The 15828-nt window shown below is 43.8% G+C and overlaps 1 protein-coding gene across 1 annotated transcript; it reads right to left on the bottom strand.

Moving 5' to 3' along the window:
* Nucleotides 1-135: 135 nt before the first annotated feature.
* Nucleotides 136-8094, bottom strand: LOC128310291 (uncharacterized). The gene is made up of 4 exons (XM_053046894.1): nucleotides 8005-8094; nucleotides 7007-7186; nucleotides 1284-1404; nucleotides 136-1210 (listed from the first exon to the last, which is right to left on the bottom strand). Exons 2-4 carry the CDS (start codon nucleotides 7149-7151, stop codon nucleotides 1012-1014), a joined length of 465 nt encoding a protein of 154 aa, XP_052902854.1. The 5' UTR covers nucleotides 7152-7186; nucleotides 8005-8094; the 3' UTR covers nucleotides 136-1011.
* Between the last annotated feature and the right edge of the window lie 7734 nt (nucleotides 8095-15828).

Below are 15828 nucleotides of genomic sequence, written 5' to 3' on the forward strand. Positions count from 1 at the left end.
TTTTTTCAAGGTACGAAAGGATTCTCAAGTACAAAATTGTACGCAAAGAACATTCCATCTCTATTCCCTGAAATCATACAATATAGTAAATGAAATAACTAATAATAATAAGACAATAATCACACTCTGTTTCAGTTACATTATTAATTCAGTACTGAATTGAATTTTATTTGAAAAGATTGTTCGAAAAAACAAAATTACAAAAAACTTAAAACAGTATTTAGACATTGCGCAATACATAATGATCGTCTGCACCGGAAGTAGATGAAGATGAGGAGATGGCGAAGAAAAAATAACCTTTACGGAGTGGGCCTGTTTGTTCTGAGGTGGAATGGTTGGTGTCAAACGATGCAGACCGAACACAGAGAAACCAGTGTAATGTTGCTGTTTGTTTGTTTTTCCCGATGCAGTATCCTAACAGAAAGCTTCCTTGCTAACCCATGCATACCAACACAAGCGATCGTTTTGGAGCGTGTAAGCAGTAACTATCGTACGGTAGGATCTTCACTTACATTACTACTGCACTACTGCTGTACCGTCTGGTTTCTGACGTTGGGTTCTGGTGTTCGGTGTTTGTGGCGTTTGCTGTTTGCTTTTGCGTTTCCTCTCCAGATAAATATATACTTCTAATATCACAAACTTGACTAATTGTTCATATACTGCTTGCTGTTACTGTCGAGGATCATAGGGGTAGTATGCCGCTACCTCTTCCTATTCGAAATAAACCTCTGTTCGGAGATACCGGAAGTATGTAAATGGTAACAAATTACAAACAGAAAAAAATGGAAACATATTGAAATGTCAACACGTATTCGCATGACTTGGGTCGTACTTGGGAATGGGGGTTTTAAAATGGTTATGTTATGCTCGCTGCTTTATGTGTCTGTGAGATTTTTTTGTCTGTTCTAACTCTTAGGATAGGAGCTTGTCGCGTAGATTAAGATGCTGCTGTATGCCGGTGTGCTGGATTGCACCGAATGGCAAAGTAGTGCCAACACGACGACACGACGCTTAGTTCTTGGCAGACTGCTCCGTGGCCGATTCTGAGGCAGTCTTCACCTCTGGGTACTCCAGCTTCGCGCCCGGCTCGCAGGTGAACGATGGACAGCAGGACGGGAAGGGAGCCGTCTTGTTTGTCTTCTCAGTGTCCAGCTTGCACTTATCGTTGGCCAGTGGCAGCGGTCCACAGTCCTCTACCAGCTCGAGCAGGCTGTAATAAGAAATAAGGCAGGAACATTGCAATCGAATCCGTATGAAACTGCTCGCAAATGCTAATGGCTTACCGTGGCTGAGCGTCATCGGACAGCACGCAGGTGGAGCGACCACAGAACGGTGTCAGCTCCCAGGACTGGCCCGGCTCGAACGTGGCACACTTGGTCGAGGCAAAGCACATTCCGGGGAAATCTGGAAGCGAAAAACAGAATTGGAAATATGTATTAATTTTTCTTGTGCCTTTAACAAAAGAATGTCTTGCTTTTTGTCTTGCCAAAAAACGCAGATCGTTCCGCTTCGGATCACCACCAAATGTTCGCAAAAACAGGTCTCAAAACATTCCGTGTCACACGATCATGCCTGGTGTCGTTTTCGGAATTCCAGAAATTAGACACTCAGTCGGTTGGAAAACAATACGAAACGACGGACAGAAAACATGCAACTAAAACAACAATATTTCCAAACTTAGCATACTAATGAGCTGCCCAACAGGTTCTCGCCTTGACTGTCTTTATTCTTCCCCGGGGAATACCCAGATCCATGGATCTCATTGGTCGGTGGTCAGCTTCTACCGAGGCCAACATATTCGCATCCCCTTTGGTTTGCACGCATGTACGGATGTCAACAAGAACGTCGAACATGGCAGCAGACACTATTGTGCAGCTTCAGCCAGCCGGCATAAAGGAAAAGGGATTGTGTCTTGTTGTTTGCTGGCAGCAGTTCGTTTCGCAACCCATGATATAATATGCAAATTTTGCACCATTTCCTTCCCGAAGTTCCAGAAGAGGTTTACGTCCAGCATGAAGCGGACCTTGTGTGGCTAATGTTTGACGTTTTACTGTGGCTTTATTTCTTGTTTCCGCGGCACGGCCATTCGGTGAGTCACGTACAAAACATTGAACCGTTGCCCTTCGGGAAGGTGAACCGCAGTTGGAAGGGGGAGGGGGAGTATATTGGAGGAATTTACTTGGAGTGCTAAAAGTAACAGCCTCCTTTTCTTTTCTTTCCGTCCATTTATGGGACGGCACCTACACGTTCCGACTTCTGTTTATGGTAGTGCGATCCCGTGAACGATCTTCTCCACAGTCGGATGGGGTTGCATAACGCGTGCCCCATAACTCAGGCTGAAAGTGAAGCACGAATGATCGAAAGTGGAAAGATTGCGAATGAAAAAGGTGTCCGTAATAGGAATGGCTTACAGAAAGCGCATGACCACAATCGCTTTTAAGTCAGTAAGTTATAGCCAATAAAGATCTAACAACCATTCAAACCGTGTAAAGTGAACGTGTATGAAAACTAAAATAAAGCGACAAAGAGAGTGGAATGATCTCATAAAATTCAAAAAAAAAACACCACTTAGAAGATCATTCGCGAATGAACGACATTCCCTTCACTTCTCGCCACTGTGGAACGGACGAATCGATAATCTCTTCCCTTCTCTCTCTATCCTCACCCCTCGTACCATCATTTTACCACATTGCACGAGCTGCAACTTCCAGCTGCAACTTCGTTGGCCTTCGTCCACGGTCGCGCAGAGATCGCTACAGGTGTGCGAGGGAGTGTACGGCTACCCTAGCAAACACCATCCCCAAGCTCATGATCGCTTTTCACGCTCGGAATAGCAAATTAGCACGGGCGAGATTGGATTACTTGTTTTTTTTCTGTTTAGTTACCTCTCTGCTACTGCGCTACACTAAACCATTCAATGTGGCTCCCTCTTGCGGACCATTCATCGGTTACCATCACCTTGACAGTGGATCACCAACGCGGATCAACACAGTGTAACGTTGAACAAAGCGTTTGTAAATGGGCACCTTCCCCACCAACCCCAATCTGTTCGGCCGCGTTTAGTTCACTTCTGTGCTGCCTGTGATGCTAATTAATTAGTCAGCATGGAGTTGTTTGACATCACTAATAACGTAGAGCAAACACCACAATGGCACTGGGGCGCCATTTTCCTACCCAAATGGCACGTTTTTTTCTAAGCGCAAGTGTTAATTGTAAAGAATCAGTGATCGGTAAGGCAAAAAGAAACCAACCAAACGAATCCGTGATGAGTCATATCATGCAAGTTTTAGTTAGAAGTTAGTTAGTTAAAGAATTTGAAAAAAAAAGAATTCAACAAATCAATATGTGACTTTTAGTGCAGCTATTTATAATAGAATGACTAGCTCTTCTGTAGTTAAATCTTTCAAATTATAAAGCTAATAGTTGTAAATAATTTTTAATATCATCATCGGAGATTCCATTTTGCTTGTATTCTAATTAATTATTAATCATGTTTGGGGACATGCGTTAACCGTGCTAAAGCCAGGGTGTTAAGTTCAAAATACGATTAAAAAATGTAGATTGTATTTTTGGTTTCTGGTTTTAGCTATATTTACATTTAACGTTTACAAAACATATTTAGAAAATAACCTAATACTTCCCTACTACTTGTATGGGGATTTTGTTCGAGATTTGAGAACTACCTATTTGAACTAGTCCACAGTGATGACCTTGTAGTTGATAAGAATTGATATCATACAGAACCAAACAAAAAGACTTTGGGATTGAAATTCGAGGAGCTGGGAGTCCCCAAAGCTATGTTCAAAAATTCGTTGGGAAACCAGGTTTGGACAAAAACTCGTGTATGTTATAGTGCACCGTCCAGCTGGAACAACTAGTGCTCACCTTCGTAGAGATTTCAAAGACTGGAGGCAGCAATGTACATCAAAAATATGCGTAAAAGTGCATCATGTTGAATATGGAGTTTATTTATTTAAAAAAACAAGGTTGGAGTACAATTGAGTGATGGACATAGGGATGGACGATGTATATGGGATACTTGACATGTTCGTATTAGCTTCATTAATGCTGTCCCATGTTGGAGGCTACTACTGGTCATTTCGCACACCATGTGCCTGCTGCAACATTAGTTCGTGTTTTGTCGAAAAAAAAATGAATTCATGACTCTCGTGTCAAAAGAGGAAAACTTATGCTTGACTCAAACGATTAGTTCTAATCCCTATGAGAAAACAACATAGGGACATAAGTCTACACCAGGCAAATTTTAATGCGAATAGGTGTAATTAAAACTGACAACACTGTCAGAATAGAATATGAATAGAATATGAATATGGAGCAAAAAAGAACGATGCAAATGTGTATTCGAACTTATTGAACACCCAGTAGCCTGTTGAAACCGTACAATGCGCCCCAAAACTACTCGCACAGCGCCGGAAAAGTTACGAAACATACAGCGACCGGCCCACACAACGCTCGTAAAACAATGAGGAAACAGTGAAGCACATAAAGTAATTCGAATTAAATGGGCGAAGATTTGCCATCGCGCTTCGAAAGTGAAAGGATCCAAACCAGATCCGGTTAGCTGCGCCGATATGCTTTAATGGGTTTCTCGTCTGGCGATCGGTGAAATCGACGTTAATACATTGTACACATTTATAGGTAATTCTTTGAAGGTATTGTACAAAAAAAAAAAAGCAACAACAACGAGGGTGACGATCAACCGATCTAATGAGTGCACAATTTAAAACAAACTAGTTCGATCGATCACTTGCCACCCTTGGCCAGTGCAGTGTAGCGGACCGAACGCCAAGGTCCATTAGAGCGTTAATTTTTCGAATGATTTACAAAGAACGCTTTACCAAGCAATCAGATCCGTTTGGACGATTGCAACCGGCGGGGTGGAGATTGGTGGATGCAACACTTCAGGGTCACTAGAATGTGGTTTCGTGCGTAAACACACACATGGCAGGGCAGGTGCAGTAATTTCACGATCATAACCAAACGGTCTAGCATCGGGGGATTTTTTTTTCTATTTGGGATGAAGAAACAATAGCACTCCCAATAAGCACAACCATGAACTCCGCGTTGAACTGAGCGGATGGGCAATGGGGCATTAGCGTCTGTACAAATAACGTCACCCTGTAATTATGCTCCAAATCATCCACTCGTTCGGCTTTTGCGAATGTACCATCCGATCCGGTGCCTTTTATTTTCAGTGTCAATGCGTAACGGTTTCTGCCCCTTGTTTCGTTGTGCGGCGCCATGAAGCCATGACAGTGTGTCGTTTTGCACAGCGAGCAACACCCGATGCCGATGGCACCTTTTTTTTTTTATTTTGTCAGACGGAAACGGAAATCGCGACCCGCTTCGGGGTGGCTTTTGGGGTGTCATTTGTGAGCAGAAAGGAAAGTTCCAGAGTGACTTGTTGCTGGTGGTGGGAAGAACAGCTTCCTGGTGACAATTATCCTAACCGGCACGTGGTAACGTCACGGATGGTTGATTTCCCACCGAGCTGCGCTTCTTTTGTCGTTCTTCAGCAACGAGCGGTTTGATGAGAAAGAAAACGGAACATTGCAACTTCACCGCTACGCCAACTGTTCGAAACTGATCAAAAGCTTACTGTGTCCACCACCCTCTGAAGGTGACACTGAAAACCTAGAGTGGGCACGGCAGGCAGAATTAATTAACCCGCAAGGTTCTCTCCGGTTTCGGGGTTTTTCCTTTGAGAGCTGCGTCCAACGTTACCGACACTTCACGGTAAAACCTTTCGGTTGTGCAGGTTGCACCAGTTAGAAATTTTAATCACTACCCTTTAGCAAAGCACTCCATACCTTCGGCACGCACTCGGCAATCTGGTTTCAGTGGCCGTCCACACCAGAAAGATCTGCAATCGAAAGGCTACTGCGGTACGCCCATGGATCGAACCGGTCTTCAATGCCAACACGGGTGCAGTGCGACGAGTATGTCACTAATGGGCACAACTGCACTTAGCACAACTACTCTACAGTAGGTGTACTGCTTTTAGATGCTGGTCTTTACTCAGAAACGTGTAAAACGAAGCGTAAGTAGTGGACGCTTGCCGCTAGCAGTCATGTTGATTAGTATCTCTCGTGGTTGTGCGATACTGTTGTAAGGTTCCGCAAAAAACAAACGGAACCCTATGCCTACTACGTTTTACTCTAGAACGGAGCGAGCACGTCAGTGTACGTGTACGCATGTGTTGCCGGTGTGGTGCGTGATTTATACGAACCGGTTCAGATGGCCTGTTTTTTTTTCGTCTGTCAGCTTTCAAACACACTGGAGGATTGTTTGAACGCATGGCGCGTTCGTTCGCGTCATCCACCCAATTGCTTAACCGTTCGGTTGCGCCACAAAGGCACAGAGGCGGTTTTGTTGGTGTTACAATAGCAAATGCTAGCAATACGCAGTGTCACCGAAACCAATTCTTGGAGTTGGAGTTGAGTTCCGATCGGGGCCCGCAACCCCCTAGCAGCTCGATCGCATGCAAGATGCGATGATGTGGGCGGGCTGTTTTTGGTTGGGAAAAGGAATTATTGCAACTTTTTGTGATTGCACCCAGCGGCGTACGACTGCAACGTGAAACGGTAGTAGCAACGAGTTGCCACCGTAAGCCTCCTTTGTGTTGATCGTTTCGAAAATCGCTTTACCAGTGTGGTTCGCATCGTATGGTGAACCTCCCTCAAGGGTGCGGTGCCTTTAAAGACTGAAGCAAACAACAAAAAACACCTCGAGACGTGTGCGTCTTCTTCGGGCAAATTGGTAGCACAGCTTAAAAGGCGTTGCAGCGTTGCAGAAACACCGCGCTACGGGTGTGGCCTTTCTGGGCACAGCAAATCAAACATCCAATTTCGATTGCGCCACCGTGCACATTCCGTGTGTTCCGTCTGCTGGAAACAATGTGTCTTGTGTGGCGCAAATGGAACAATCAAGCTGGGCATCGGAATCGGAACAGTTGGGCGGGTTGGGACACATGCACGTCACTTACCTCGCAGCACGTCCGCTGGGATGAGTCGCTTGTAGGTCTTGCCACCCTCGGCGGCGACGGCGGCCTCCTTCGAGGCGGGCTCATCGGCAGCATGGACGTAGCAGAAGCTGAGCGCCAGCACGGCAACAACGGTGAACGAACGCATCTTGTTGTGTGGTTGCTGCAAACGAATCTTTAATTCTGTAATGATACAAGGATCGAAAAAAAGAGGGTTGTAATGACTGGCTGGGTCGATGTTAAACGAGCTCCACTTCACACATGCTACACACGCAGACACTAACTCTACACCTCAACTCGTCTCAGTTTGGAGCACTTGCGCTAATGCGTGATCGTCAATCGTCTCGAAGAGTTCAACTACTAACTACCGCGTACAACAAAACGCATTTACGAGTTCGAGAGCTACTTTGTAGCGTTGATCAGATCATCCGGGCGCTGTAGGACCAAAGGTCCCTACACGTGCGAACGGTTGTACCGTAGGGGGGGACTTTTGTTTTTATTGTTTTGTTGATGTTTTGTTGGCCGTTGTACTCGGTTGTTGGTGAAGCTGTGGGGATGCCTAGCGCATTGTTAACCATTTGCGCGAACCGGTCCACCCGGAATCCGTGTCAGTCAAGAAGCATCTCGTCCCAATCCGTCCATCACGCCAGAAAGCGGCATCGAGGGAGCACACAATTTTCTAATAAAAATTAATCAGTGCCAACCACACGGAGTGCGCACAGCATTGAGCTGAGCGGACAACACAGCAACCAACGACGCACAAAAAAAAACTTCGTTCAAACACGGACCAACGGCCGGGTATGAAAAGGGATGGTAACAAAACATCCTGGAACTTTGGGGCGCTAAGCTCACTAAGAACTCTTGTAACTTTTTATTAAAAACCAGTAAACAGTTCTGGTACGCACTCGGTACTAAAAACCACAAAAACGGCCACTAAACCCGCAACCACACTCACGCACAGCTACAACACCATACGCACTACGCACTTCAGCAGTACTGACCTGGAAGGGATGAGCTTTTTGCGGGGTTTTGCTTTACTTTCGCTGGAAATTTCCGACCGCTCTGCAGAGCAAACGAACGCACTTCACGTACGGTTTGACGACGAATGACGCTGGCCGTGCGCGAGATTCGCTATTTCTTGCTTTTCTGCGTTACCGCACACCATCGCATGCCGCGATTGTGGCGCGTACGCACGACAGAGAGCAACCGACAGTGCCTGCCCACCACGCACTGAGCGCACGCGAGATGCAACACGATCTGCACAATGATACAGGGGTGAATTGGGGTTTTGTGGGGATGGAGAGGGTGAGAAGGGAGGGGGGGGAGGGGGGGGGGGGTTGGAGTTTGGAGGAAGGAGCGTAGAAGGAAGGTTCGTTGCTTAGCACCCTTTTTCTGGTTGTCTGCGAGCCATTCAGCAGGGTGGGGATGGTAAGCATAGTGCATAGATGAAAACCGGATGACAATCGTGTACTGCTGCTACTACTACCACTAATAATATTACTACTATTACTACTACTACAGTGCACATTGATAATATGGAATAGTAACAGCATATAGTATAATAATTATAATCCTCACACCGGACGCTGCGACTCGCAATTGGAGTGAAAGTCATATCGACTCTTGGTGGTTTTCTTTAAACGTTTCTTTAGCCATTTTTTTGCGGCATCAATCGAAAAAGAGGAATGGTTATTCTGTCGGGTTGCGATTGTTACCGATTATTGCTTTGCTACTGTTTGAACCTAAAACGCCGGTGAAAGGGAATCCAATGGGTATGCACTTTGACCCTTTGACCAATGCGCCTATGGATGGTACAACGGAACAACCTCATTGTGATTTGAAATTATTGATTGGAATATGCCTCGTACTATAGTACTACATTTAGTACACACGTGTGCAGATTATCCTAGAAGATATGATTAAGATGTCTATTTTAGTAGTTCTTCAAAATTTGTTCATTCATAAGCAAAAAAACTTCTAAAACCGCTTCCAACTGTCATCGATGTCTACTAAAGTCGACCCAACAAAAGACCACAAGAGATCCAGCCCGAAGGTACGAACAGTAAACCGAAACCGCTACAAGCGACGAACACGTCACCAACGCGATCAGCGCGATCAAGAGCATGGCATGGCATGACTTTCCCCTTCCCTACTGGGGCCGGGGATCGGTTTTTCGAGAAAAATCTATCCAAAGTCACCAGCGAGGTACGCATCGGGTCTGCATCTGGGTTCGTGACTTCCTTTTACCTACTGCTAGTGCAACTCCGGTCTGTATGATTAACTGTGCTCGGGTGTAATAGGTGCGGACCGGCACACTATGCGGATGGATTGGTTCAAGCGCAGTAACCACACCAACCGACGGGGGCCCAGGGGACGACCACTAGTCTGTCGTTGGAGGCTCGCAGTCGAACCAACACTAGACCAGGTGGTGATTGATCTTTTTTTAGTTTATTTTCCTTCGTGTTTTTTCCTTTCCCGCCACTAGGAAGTCTTCTTCCAATCGATCTCGGTCGGTAAACCCCCTTAATTGGAGGTTCGAAAAGCGTGTTAGTCTGTTTTGTCGACGGGGTCGCCCGGACCGATTACGTCCTTGCACCAACTCGATCATTCGATGACGTACAAGGTTGCACGGCGGTGTTTTTTTTTTTTTTTTTGGTTGTTGTGGACTCAATCAATTTGACCGCTTTGCTTTCGCCATTCACAACACGCGCGGAATGATTCATTGGTAAGAATGAGCTAAGAGTAAACAAATTTGCAACGCTTACACGAAATGATCGAAGGTGTTTTTCTTACTTTCGCATGCTATTTTTGATAAAGCAACCTAACGAACTGACTTCCTGGTACAAATGATGTTTTTTTTTCGTGATTGTTCTACCATCTTTTTCCCCTTTGAGGAAGGTACATCATCGATCATCGATTCAATGACCTTTTGGTTGAAAGACGCGAGGAAAAGCTGGTGAGAAAAATCCTCCCCCGAAAGGGCCTCCCCATATCAACTCTATTGTTTTGTGTGTACTTTACAATAAAAACCGGAACTATTTTTCTCGCATCTTCGTTACCTGGTGCATTAATAACAATGCACGAAGGTGAAACTGATGATAGCCGGATCGCCTCCGCAAACGTAAAGGGGTGTACGTCACGGTCAGGCCAGGTGACCCTACACAGGAGCGCGAATGTGTTTGTTTTCGGGACATTAACTTCCACGCCTATTCGATGACGGTGGCCCTCGGAGAGAAATTGATTTTCCACCAGGTTGATCGATTGTTTGAAATAGATTAATTAAACCCTTGCAGTGCTGGAAAAAGGTAGCGTGATCATTATCTACCAGCACACATCTGTAAGGTCAAGGTTGAGGGGGGAGAAATATTCATACACTCCGCTAGATTAGTTAAAGCAGTTTCGGTATAATTAATTTTTCTTTTACATCTGATGGCATCGTGCACATTTCAACCCGTTAACCAACCAGCTGGAAGCTGTCAAATTTGCAATTCTTTGCTGTTTCCAGATATACGCGAACGATAAATTATACACGCTCCCGCACCATTGTGTTTACCTTGCGATCAAAATCGGCAACCTGCAAAACGCTGAGCCGTGGTGGTTTGGTGTGTTTCGGTGGGTTTACTGTGTGCCGTTGCACCATCCCATCGGCGCGGCCCATCTTATCAGTCCCCCGGCTAACCTTTGAAGCTTCCGCTGCATAAACAAATTAAAAGAAGCAACAAAAACTGCACTCCAAAAGCTAATGGTTTGCCTTTTCCTTACCCACTTTAAATGGATGAGAATGGTGGCATGGAAAATAGGAGTCAGCACAGCGTAGAGACCGAAGGAAACGTGCAACCAAAGCCAACGACAGCAGCACAATGCAGCAGCGCCGTGCGGATCGTAAAGACACGCACGATCGCAACGGCTGTGAAGGGAAATTGGCCGAGAAGCATGCCACCCGGTGGATCCGTCCAACCCGAGCCCGTCAGGGCGAACCGTGACAATTGTTTTTCGGGGCGGGTATGGTGCGAAACCCGAATCACAACCGCAGCACAATTGTTTGTTTGCTGTTTTCTCTTTGTTTTTTTCCTTTTCGGTTTCGTTTTTTTTTTTTGCAAAGCTACAATTTAGCATATAATGCATTGGGAAGGATGGTAGAAACTGAACTGACGAACATTTAATGCCATCTTAAATCGTAAACGATGATGCTGCTGCTGATGAGTGGCTTCTTTCTTAGTGCGATGGATGAAAGTTGGCTCTTTCCACTCCAGAAAACACAACCGTTTCGCCGTTTGATTAAGGTTTTTTTTAATGGAGAAAGGGAGCTGTTTCCCAGATACAGATAACAGATTGGTGTGGGGAATCTTAGGCGACGAGATGATCCCATGAACACGTGCCACGGTGGTATAAGTAGGTCCCCCATTACGAGATCACGCATCCAACAGGTCCAATTATTGCATCGACATTGAATTAGGCAGGAATCAGGTTTTTCCTCAAACACAATTGCACACGAAGCCCTCCAACTGGGTTTAGCATTTTGGGAGGTTGATCTTGTTGCCAATAAAGAAGAAGAATAAGGACAATAAAGTAATCAGAAAAATCCCCCCATGTGAGAAAAAAGAAATCAAACTAAAGCAGATATGTTTAAGCCTCAAGTTGCCTAAACCGATCTAATTTCGATAACACATTGAAGTAAACATTTTATACTATATGTTTTACCGCTCAGAATCACACTGGACCAGTCATCCAGTCATCCAGAATGCCTGAGATCAAGTAAATTATTATTGGGCGCATGCATATCTTAAAACTCTGAATTTATTAGGAAACGTTTAACACTTTTTGGTGTGCCTAAAAGTTCTTCTATTTCCTCGATAATCTTAAGGATGACAGAGTGGTAATTATACGGCATATTGCATACCTTGAGGCTTGTACACCCACGACAGAATTTAAATTTTTCTACATTAACCACACGACATAAAGCTAAAGCGAAGCATCACAAGTTCCAACAGCGTCACAGGTTACCTAGGCAACTATGAAGGGCTGACCTTAACAGTGCATGAAAACCGGAAACACTTTCCCGTCCACCCTGTGCTGCGTGTGCTGCTAATGTAATGGAAACTTTTCTTCAGCTCGGCACTGGCACTGGTGCAGATGCAAAGGGTTTGACGTCATCGGAAACAGTTAGATGCAGTACTTTGCAGAAAAAAGGGTTACAAGAACTTTCCTCCCATTCATTGTATGACTGTATTGTTATGCTGACCTTTGAAACGCTGATTGTAGCATGTATGCAAGTTATGTGATCATAATTGGTACACCGCTAGCCAAAGAATCTTACTGATTTTCAAACCATGTAGTTCCCAAATATAATTATGTATTGGAGTATAGTGAATTTAATAACGTGTCTGATACATCACCGAACCTAAAATTTACCCGATGACAGTGGCCAGCGGAAATGAGGCAACATTTGTCAATGTCTCGTGCATCGCACAATCCCTCGCAAGGTCGTACAGCGGCAGCAGCATAAGCATCCGATTAAGTTTCGTTTTATTGTAAGCTTAGCACACAAGCACATCGTTACTGCATTATCGCATGCATTTCAGATGCCCGTGCGCATTAAGCCACGCAATGACGCATGCAACGGATGGATGGACAGTAGATGGATGTCATGCAGAAGTGGACTATTATGCAACTGGAAACTTCCGACGGGCAGCAGTACTTCAACCAAACCGAGGCAGCATGTCCAATGGTTTCCTGTTTTCTTGAATCAATTCTCATTCTGCGGAACCCATCAAAAACGGCAAAACATTATGAGTTGGAACTTTTTACACCCGGTCTGCAGCAGTACTGGTTGCTATGGATACAATTCGCGTCATAGCGAACTGTCCGGGTTGTCACGTGCGCGCATAGTTTACGCAGACATTCAATTTCCCTCCGGGTGGGTCAGGTTTTGGGACGCAAACTGCCGGTCAGGGACAGGGAAACCCCGATTCCAACACGCCTGAAACGTTCCGAGAAATTCGTTCGATGCCAAAGTCAACATGTGACTATTTTAAAACCACAACCCACACCGTCTGCCCATCCCATCCAAATATTAGCAAGAGTGTAAAAAAAAGACAAACAGTGGAGGCGTTGTATTACTATCATTCGACCGGTTAAGATTATTTTCGTGAAACGTTAAATGTCATCGATTGAAACATGCCCGGCTTTGGTGTTGTAATGTATGCGCGTCAATAAATCGAGTTACGCTTACCGACAACCCCATGGTACCTGAAGCAGCAATACTAGCTTTGGGACCCTTGTGTTTTCGGTTTTGCCAGCGAAAAAGAATCGAAATGAAAACTGGTTCCGACCGCGCATCGATGCCGCTGGACGTGTGCTTTCCAGTTTTGTGTCGCCCCGAAATAAAGAGCATTGCTGTCGAGTGATGATTTATGCACCACAGAGCCTTGCTTCGGACGTACAGAAAAGAATAATATGTGTGATCGAGTGAAGAGTAACACACACACATGAAAGATTAATTGCATGGGCTTTTTTATGGTTTTACAAACAAATTGTGCATGATACATTTAGTCTGTTCTTGATTTTAATAAAAAAAAAAGCATTTGGATTCACAAAACAATTTAGATTACGCGTTTTAAAAATGTGGTAAAATTATTATACAAGCTCCAATTATAATAAAATCATGTAAAAATATATTAGAGCAATGTACAAACACAAAACATGTATTTGGCCCCACCATACCCTATAAAATGTAGCAACTGACTATTTGAAAAATGACAGCGCCTAAAAGTAGGCTATTCGCGCTCATCCACTTGGGCAGATCAAACGTGTTATTTTACTCGTTACTTTATATGCTTTGCAATTGCTTTTCATGTAATATTTATTTTAAGTTGTGTTTGAAAAATTGCATGCTAAAGTCGAACAGTCGATAGTGGTTGATTATTCCGATCTAATGGAAAATATAAATTATTAACGATAATATAAATAAATAACGAAAGTTTTAGAAATTTTTACTGTAAACAACACTAAAGGAAAACAATCCCACTGATGGCATCCATGTGTTGTAGCTTACAACATACATGTTATATGATTAGTATAGTATGGTGATAAAATATATTGGTAATAATTCCCATAGGTTATCACTACTATGGGCATATCCAAGGAGATGCCTGTTAGTTGACCAAGCATACGACAGTAATTTGCTTTTCTTCACTTTTATTAATTACTAGCTATGTCGGCCCGGTTACACGGCTACGCAAGAGCATCATGCAGTGTACTCAAACTCCTTCTTATTTATCGGCATGACATCTTCAGGAGGTCTAGGCCTACCATTTCTAGCTTTTTTGATTTTATTTACCCGTAGCCGGATAGCAGCGGCGGATAAAACGGTAGGCGGTGTAGGCGGTGGTCTTGGGCCTCGCCGTGTTGTGGGCCCTAACAAATTTGTGCTGATTGTGCGATTTTTGAAAATTTTACAGCAGAGTTAATTTATAGCAAAAAATTAATTTAAAAGGTAAAAAAAATTATCAGAAATATCTTTCTTGGTAATATAAAACATTTGTTTCTATGTGATAAATTAAATGCAGAGAAGAATATCGACTCTGTGACTTGGAAGAATAAATGAAAATGCACCCGAATTTCCGAATGTATAGTACCAGGAGAGCATCCACGGAAGAGGTAGCACCTTGTACAGCAATTTTGCTCGAAAACCGCCGAAAGGTATGCAATGTTTAAAAATTAACTTTCCATACAAACCAGCTGTTTTCAGATTTCCGATACCAGGAGAGCATGTTTTTCAAGAGGTAACACCTGGTACCATCCGAGCAAGCACAAATCACGCGCTTCCTGGTAGATGCAGTCCCAAGTTGTTGCAAGATGTTGCATGTAAGATGTTGCATGAAAGATGTTGCGCAACATATGTTGCGCGACATACGTTGCATGTCAGATGTTATGCAACATATGTTGCGCAACATGTGTTGTGCAACATGTGTCGTGCAACATCCTGGTACTCGGCTGGTACCAGGTGTTACCTCTTGAAAAACATGCTCTCCTGGTATCGGAAATTTGAAAACAGCTGGATTGTATGGAAAGTTAGTTTTTAAACATTGCATACCTTTCGGCGTTTTTCGAGCAAAATTGCTGTACTAGGTGCTACCTCTTCCGTGGATGCTCTCCTGGTACTACACATTCGAATACTGGTAGTTTTCAAAGAAATTTTGCTCTACCAACGGGAAAGTTAGTGTTCAAATATTGCATACCTTTCGGCGGTTTTCGTACAAAATTGCTGTACAAGGTGCTACCTCTTCCGTAGATGCTTTCCTGGTATCGGAAATCTGAAAACAGCTGGTTTGCATGGAATTTCGTACCAGCCGACTGAAAGTTTGAGCGAGAGATGAGGGATAATTTCCGTTTCATCCATCTTTCTTACTTTCCAATCCAATGAAAACTGTACTTTGGCCGAAAAAATCGTAGAAGGTGTTGGACTAATAAGGAATCTTAAATGTACGTAAATCGTAGAAAATGTGATCCAAGTAGTGGCGTTATTGTTCCCCTTATCGCATACATAAAAACGTTTATATATAGATGATCTACATTGCATTTAACAAGGGTAGTCTTGCCCAGTTACTTCTAACATCTTAAATAAGAATTATTTATATTTTGAAAAGAATAGGAATTATTTAAAGTTGTAAATACAATAATTTCGTCATATCAAATACATTATAAGCACGTTTTGACAAAAGGAAAAAACGATCCCATGTTTTATTAATTCTTCAAATTATTTTGCCACTCTGCTCCGCTGCCCGACTAATCTCTACCCGGGTTTATCCATCCCTACAATTAGG

The sequence above is a fragment of the Anopheles moucheti genome, chromosome 2 (assembly GCF_943734755.1).
Source record: "Anopheles moucheti chromosome 2, idAnoMoucSN_F20_07, whole genome shotgun sequence".
Classification (NCBI taxonomy): Eukaryota; Metazoa; Arthropoda; class Insecta; order Diptera; family Culicidae; genus Anopheles; species Anopheles moucheti.